Below are 7181 nucleotides of genomic sequence, written 5' to 3'. Positions count from 1 at the left end.
GCGGTGGGTGCCCCGGGCGGTGCGGCGGGGGCGGGGCTGGCGGTGGGGCGGAGCTGGCGGGGGCGGGGCTGGCTGCGGGGCGGGGCTGGCGGGGGCGGAGCTGGCTGCGGGGCGGGGCTGGCGGCGGGGCGGGGCTGGCGGGGGCGGGGCTGGCGGCGGGGCGGGGCTGGCGGGGGCGGGGCTGGCGGCGGCAAGCTCCGCCCGCCCAGGAGCCCCGAGGGAGCCGCGTTGCTGCGGAAGGGGCTGTGACGCGCGCGGGAGGGGCAGAACGCGGTGCTGTAGCGACGGCCGCGGCAGCCATGGCCAAGCGGTACGACATGGCGGAGTGTCCCTTCTGCGATGAGGTCTCTAAGTACGAGAAGCTCGCCAAGATCGGGCAGGGAACCTTCGGGTGAGTGCCCGGCCCGCCCCGCCGTCGGGCCTGCTGCTCGGGGCCGGCCCCCTGGGCCCCGCGGCCCGCCCGCCCCAGGCCCGGGCGCCGCCCGCTTGGGTCTCCCTTCCTCGGCCAGCGCTCCGGCCGCGGGGGCCGGCCTGGCCCCTCAGCCCTCCTTTCCCCGGCCCGGCGCCCCGCTCCGGCAGAGCAGAGTTCCCTCTGGAGACGGGCGGGGCGGGGTCCTGCACCTTTGCCCAAAACGTGCAGTTTCGGCCAAAATCCTTGGGGGGCTCCTGGGCTGGCTCGGCTCGGCCGCTGCTGAGGGCCTTTGGTCCGAACGGGATGTGGCTGGGTCGGATGGCGGCTCAGCACAGAGCGGTTGTCTCGTCTTTGTGTCTTGTTTGCTGGTGTTCCCGGTCAGGAGCACCTGGCTGCGTCCCTTCTGCCTTGCGCTGCTCAGTGGTTTCATTCTGGTTTTACAGGGAAGTTTTCAAAGCCAGACACCGGCAGACAGGCAAGAGAGTAGCACTGAAAAAAGTGTTGATGGAGAATGAGAAGGAGGGGGTAACTGCAGCAGCATGGCAGAGGAAGGGGGTAAGTGCCGGAACGTGGCTGGGCTGTGTTTGGGAAGGCCGGGGTGCGGGGTGCGGGGTGGCCCTTTGTCGTTGAAGGCTAATGTTTGGGACGGCATAGATGTGCTTTCACAGAGTAAATGTGTTTCACAATATTTGCAGCTCTAATACGCTGTATCCTGAACCTGTAAGGGTGTGGACAGGACCCCAGCCCTGTGGCCTTTTTCCTCTCCTGCTGATACTGTGATAACGTTGGGCCTTGTGGCTTTGCCAGGGCCTACGGCTTGTTGTCACCTTTCTGGCTGCAAAGGCAGCAGTGTGGTGCAGTCCCTGTGAGGTCACTGGGCTGCATGGGACAGCTGCTGGGAGGTGGCGCTGCCCACGCGTTCCTCCTCCCGTGCAAAAGCCTGTCATCCCCCGCCAGGCGCAGGGCTCCCCGCTGGCTGTTGTTTGTGGAGGAGCCGGGTAGTGTGTGAGGGGCACGTGCTCAGGGGTGTGCAAGAGATGGGAGAAGCTGGGGAGAGAGGTAACAGCTTAAACAGCGCAGGCAGTAGCTGGGGAGGCTGCTCTGCAGCTTGGGCCAGGCCGTACCGTGTGCCCTTACAAATGTGGAAGATGAGGAGAGGAGGGAGGGGTGCCTGCATGCCTGCCTCAGCACCACACAACCACTCTCCTGTGAAGGAACGTCCCTCCGCAGTGGTGCCCTGATGCTAAATAAATGTGCACAGTACCGGTGTGGGTGTTTTATTTTAAAGCTCTGATCGGCCTTCAGTGACCTGTGACAGTGCTGCTCAAGCAGGTCCCCTGCCGAGCTGCCACGGTCACGTGTCTCCTGTTCTCTAGGCAGGGGTGGCCTGGTCTCACGCACCCCTAATCCCCGTCCTTTCTTTCGCCTTTCCAGTTCCCCATCACAGCCTTGCGAGAGATTAAAATCCTCCAGCTGCTCAGACATGAGAACGTGGTGAACCTCATAGAAATCTGCAGGACCAAAGGTAGCTTGCGGGGCTCTCTCTCGGGCTGGCTGCCAGCTTTTTTTTCAGCCCTCCTTCTCTGCTGAGCGGGCTGGTGTTTTGTGCTGGGCGTGGGGTCCTCTAGCTGGGCATAGGCCTCTGTCCCCGCCTGTGATGCGAGGGGTGATGGTGCACTCCTCTTGGAAAACAGTTTCTTACAGAGTTCGGGGTTTGCTGCACCTTGGCTGGAAAAAGCTGTGGTCAGTGCTGCTGGGATATGGGTGTGCTGTGGCAATGAATGCTGCCCGTATTGGAAAAGTCCTGAGAGGCTTGAGATAAACCCACACTGGAGAGGCTTTGAAGCAGAGGGTTTTGAGCCCGGAGCTGTGCACAGCCAGTTCCCTCCTGTCAGGACCTCTAGCTGTCCCTCTCAGTTGGCTTGCGATGGTTTGTGGCAGCTCTGTGCTGATGATACAGCTCCAGCTGGAGACTTGCTTGGCTTTCTGTGGATGGCAGCGAGTGCTCGTGCTGTGAGAGCTGGGACTCCACTCGGGGTGGCCCTGAGCTGCTCTTCCACCTCCTCGCTTCTACCTCACGTGGTGTGCCCCTGCTGCGTGACTGGCACGCTCAGTGCGCTTGGCCTGGCTCCGTTTCCAGTCAAGTTGCTTTAAAGCACTTGGTAGCTTTTATACGTCATTCTCTTCTGTGGATTTGTATTGTAAAAAATACTTTTGAAAGTGACAGCTGATGTTCAAGCCTGCCATTCTCTATATTCAGTCGCTTCCGTGAAATAAAAATGAAAGTGGCAGGTATCTGGTGCTGGTGTGTTTTTAAAAGTTCACTGAACTGGTAGAAGTGTTTGGCCCGGGACCAGGAGCTTGAAGTTGCTCTAGTCCTCTACAGCACGTAGATTATAGTCCTCCGAACAGGTATGAGTAGAAACACTGACAAGTTAATTTTGAATTCACTGTGCGATTAAACAAGTTGTGATGGTTGCATGGCTGGTGTACCCAAGGTAACTATTTTTGTAGCCGTGTCGGTCGTTTGTGTTTTGTTTGAATTCCAGTTTTCACCCAGATCTACTTTGACCTCAGTTTCCAGTAAAGCAGAAATATTGCATGTGCTGTTCTCAAACTTTTAAGCGCCTCTCTTTTTAGGTGGGAAAGGTGTGGTAGGGGCCATATGTGTGTAAGGAATTGCAAAGCTGGTACAGCAGGCACCCTGCTGGCTGGCAGAGTGGTGCGTTTCTGTGAGGGCTGAGCTTGGCTGTCATTGTCCAGTAGGAGCTGCTGATCGATCGGCAAGTTTTGCCGATTACAGCTGATGAAAATCAGCTTTCTTTTTACAGTTTTGCATGTGTGCTCTAGGAACAAGGTTGAAATAGACTGCTTCATTTGAGGCTTCCTGTTAGTGACTTTAAATTGCAGTTGGAGTTGGAGTTTGAAATCGCTTTGATCCAGAGCAGCCCATTTTCACAGATGATGTTTGAGGCTGCAGAAACCCCCGCTTTCTAATACGATGTTAGACAGATTTTTCTCCGTTTCTGCATTTTTGCTGGGGCTGTCTTAGCGGGCGTCTCCGTTATCACTGACGCGATCGGTGGTAGTGCTTGGCTGGCAGCTAGTGGTATGTGCACCTACCAGCCGTGGCTTGCAGGGAGGAAACCCCACAGCCGTTACGCGCACAGAGCAATACAAAACGAAGCTTTCAAAGATTTTCGTGCCCTTGCCTTGCCTGTCTGATCACGTTCACGACTCTGATCCTCATCCTCTGTTCTTCTGTTGCTAGTTGTGGGTCTTGGGGCCTGCAGGCTGTTTCTGGTTCTGTGTGTGCCTGTGCCCTGAGGTTTTGTCTAGTGAGCGCTGTATGTATGAGCAGCAGGGTGGCCGGAGGCCAGGAGGAGCTGTGCTGGGGTTAAGGGTCCCTCCCTGACGGTCCCTCCTTGCTTCTCCCATAGCCTCTCCATACAACCGCTGCAAGGGCAGCATCTACCTTGTGTTTGACTTCTGCGAGCATGACCTGGCTGGCCTTCTCAGCAATGCCCGTGTCAAGTTCACGCTCTCAGAGATCAAGAAAGTGATGCAGATGCTGTTGAACGGCCTTTACTACATCCACAGGAACAAGGTACCGGCCAGAGCTGTGCTGTGCTCTGAGGTCACCCTGCTTTCTGTGGCTTTCCAAGGAGTGGGTGTCTTAGCACAGGCTGGAGGGAAGTCCTTGCTTGTCCTCCACCTCTGGAGCTGCTGGCACCAAGGAGGTGCTGGCACCAGGCGCCCAGGGAGGGTACCTGAACGGCTGAACCTTTTGGCGTCTGTCCTTGTACAGATCTTGCATCGAGACCTGAAAGCTGCAAATGTCCTGATCACGCGGGACGGAGTGCTGAAGCTTGCAGACTTTGGGCTGGCTCGAGCTTTCAGCCTGGCTAAGAACAGCCAGCCAAACCGCTACACCAACCGGGTGGTGACTCTGTGGTACCGGCCGCCAGAGCTGCTCCTAGGTAGGAGGTGATGGGCTCTGCCGGCTTCTCTGTCCTTCTCATTCCCCTGGGTGACTAACGCGACATCTCTGTTTAGGGGAGCGGGACTATGGTCCCCCCATTGACCTCTGGGGTGCAGGGTGCATCATGGCAGAGATGTGGACCCGCAGCCCCATCATGCAAGGGAACACAGAGCAGCACCAGCTCACCCTCATCAGCCAGCTCTGCGGATCCATCACACCGGAGGTGAGGGCGTGAGCGTGAGCGAGCTGCAGAGAGCGGAGGGAGGCGAGAGGCGGTGGTGTGGGCAGGTTCTGGGATCGGCCGTTCCTGGGCCTCTTCCCATGCCCGCTGCTGGCAGGGAGGCTGGGGAAGCTCTGGCAAACTCTGCTTGCCTCCCGGCAGCCACGTGCACGGTGGGGCACTGCGCTTGCCTTGCTACTCTGTGTAGACTACAGCTGTCCCATCGCTCATGTTAACCTCCTGAGGAGAAAAGGGTGAACCTGCCTCCCAGACCCCCTTCGGCAGGGGTGGCTTGTGTCCTTGTATTTGAGCACAGAGACGATGCTGGCTGCTCCAGCTGTGAAAGAACAGAACATTGCACGTAGGAATCTGTTCTAGCCTGTGTTTGGGGGTTGTCTCACAGAGAAACACCCTTTGGATTTCTGCTTAAAGAAGGGTGGGTTTGGGGTTTTTTTGTTTGTTTTGTGTTGAGAGGTTTGCCTCTGGTGCTTTGAACTGGTCACCTTGAAAAGCCTCTTCAGTTCTGTCTTGTCACTCGTGGCATCGGCTCGGTTCTGGTGGGAGCATTTAGCTCTTTCTCAGCTCCTTATTTAATGGCGGCTTGTCCTGCCCTCTTGTGGGGGATTGAGCTGGGGGATCTCTTGGCCGGGGCTGTGATCTAGGGCTTGTGTTGTGCAGGCAGCTGCAGAGGCCTGATGCCTGTCCTGCATGCGTTATGTACGTACATTGAAGGGGTTTTCTCTTGTATGTAAATACCTGGTGTGGTCTCTCAGATCAGGGTTGAGGTAAGTGCTGGTGACTGCAGCAGGCTTTGCTTCCTAAGGATAAAAGGAGCCACAGACATCCTGGTTGTTACTTAGCAATCGGGTTTGTGGCTTTACCTTTCTGGATGCTGTAGCTGGCATGAGCCTCGCTCTCTTGTAGCTCTTTCGTGGGAGAACCAGAAATCCTGGAGCATCCTGCAAGCTGTTTCCATTGCAGCAGGCCTCCGTCCCGACTTGCCCACGTGTCTCCAGGCTTTAGCGTACCCTTTAGGGCCTCCTTCATGCTGTGGGAACAAGGTCTGCCAGTTTGGAGGTTATAAAATAGTATTGTTCTCCCTGCAGACCTCACCCGACTTTGCCTGAGGGTGTTCGCATCAAAAATGGCTTGTCCTCTCTGTAACTATTTCCTCCCAACCCTGCTTTCCTGCCCCTTCCCAGGCTTGGCCAAATGTGGGTAAATACGAGCTGTACCAGAAGCTGGATCTTCCCAAGGGTCAGAAGCGCAAGGTGAAGGATTGCCTGAAAGCCTACGTCGGAGACCCCTACGCACTCGACCTCATCGACAAGCTGCTGGTGCTGGATCCCGCCCAGCGGATCGACAGCGATGATGCCCTGAACCACGACTTCTTCTGGTCCGACCCCATGCCCTCGGACCTCAAAAACATGCTGTCCACCCTCAACCAGTCCATGTTCGAGTACCTGGCCCCACCGCACAGGAGGGGTGGGCACATGCCCCAGCAGCCGTTCCAGGGCAGGAACCCGGCCGCCACCAACCAGGCTGTATTCGACCGAGTGTTTTGAGTGGGGGCTTCCCCAGCGGGGTCCCAGCTGGGCTACTCCGCAGGCTGCATTCAGCGGGGATGTCCTGGCAAGGTCTTTCTGTCTGGGAAAGGACTTTCTTCAAGGCGAAGCGCCTGCTGGCTTTAACTCGGCTCTGAGATCTCGTGCGGCAGCTCAGCCACCACGGAGCTGCTACAGAAGGTGATACCTGCAAGCCTGCAGCTGTTTCCCTACAGCTTTGTTACAGAGCTCCCGCACCTGCCGGGCGCCGGTTCAGCACGTGGCCTCAACCGTGGCCTGAACCGGCCACGTTCAGTGGCTGCAGGTGAGGGGAGCCGTGAGGAGGAGCTGATGCTGTGCAGCCTGTCCACCCTGCTGTCCCTGGGTGTATCCCACCTCTGTGCCCCCCCCGAGGGTCTTGCAGCGCTGGGTGCAGGGGGGGCCATCAGATGACCCCCTGCCTGGACCAACCCCCCGTGACCCTGCCAGTGTGGGACTGGTCCTGGTGGCGATCCCATGGGTGGGTCCTGAGGGCTCCCCCAGTGCTGACCCCCCCTCCTCTCCCCACAGCCCTGCCACTTTGACTACGCTGTCTTCTGCCCCAACTTCACGGAGGTGCCCGTGGCCAGCAATGCAGGTGAGTGCCGGGGAGCTGGGGTCTTCCCTGGCCCCGCCCCTCATCCCCAACCCCTCCCTGGCTCCCCCTAATCCCTGGCCCCCATCCCCGTCTCTCCCAGACCAGCAAAACTTCAGCGTGACCCTGGAGAGCTCCCTGACCCGCTGCCTGGAGAACCAGCGGAGGTGGACCCGGCTACTGGAGGAAAAGGAGGGGCAGGACCCCTGGCTCCCAGCCCCCCTGCAGCCAGCCCCTGCCCGAGAACCCCTGCTCCTGGTCCCCCCAGCCGCGAGACCCCTCAATTCCCCAGCCCTCGTGTTCCCCTGCCTGGCCCAGGCACTGAGGGGTGGGTGGCACAGGGCCGGGACCCTTGGCTGGCAGCGCCCACCGCCATGGGGGCTCACCCC

At 58.6% G+C, this 7181-nt stretch overlaps 1 protein-coding gene across 3 annotated transcripts; it reads left to right on the top strand.

The window, feature by feature from the left end:
- The first annotated feature begins 125 nt into the window (after positions 1-125).
- LOC308069511 (cyclin-dependent kinase 9-like) lies at positions 126-7090 on the top strand. 3 transcript variants are annotated; one of them, XM_080401890.1, is made up of 8 exons: positions 126-391; positions 856-967; positions 1847-1937; positions 3853-4019; positions 4221-4392; positions 4469-4617; positions 5817-6795; positions 6896-7090. In XM_080401890.1, exons 1-7 carry the CDS (start codon positions 300-302, stop codon positions 6177-6179), a joined length of 1146 nt encoding a protein of 381 aa, XP_080258016.1. In that variant the 5' UTR covers positions 126-299; the 3' UTR covers positions 6180-6795; positions 6896-7090. The 3 variants fall into 3 exon arrangements, with proteins under 3 accessions (XP_080258016.1, XP_080258017.1, XP_080258018.1); XM_080401891.1 differs by lacking the exon at positions 6896-7090 and having other exon boundaries at positions 5817-6483; positions 6729-6849; XM_080401892.1 differs by lacking the exon at positions 6896-7090 and having other exon boundaries at positions 5817-6359; positions 6729-6805.
- The last annotated feature ends 91 nt before the right edge of the window (positions 7091-7181 follow it).

The sequence above is a fragment of the Falco punctatus genome, assembly GCF_963210335.1.
Source record: "Falco punctatus genome assembly, chromosome: 9".
In the NCBI taxonomy this organism is placed as follows: Eukaryota; Metazoa; Chordata; class Aves; order Falconiformes; family Falconidae; genus Falco; species Falco punctatus.
This window is presented reverse-complemented; position numbering and strand designations above follow the sequence as displayed.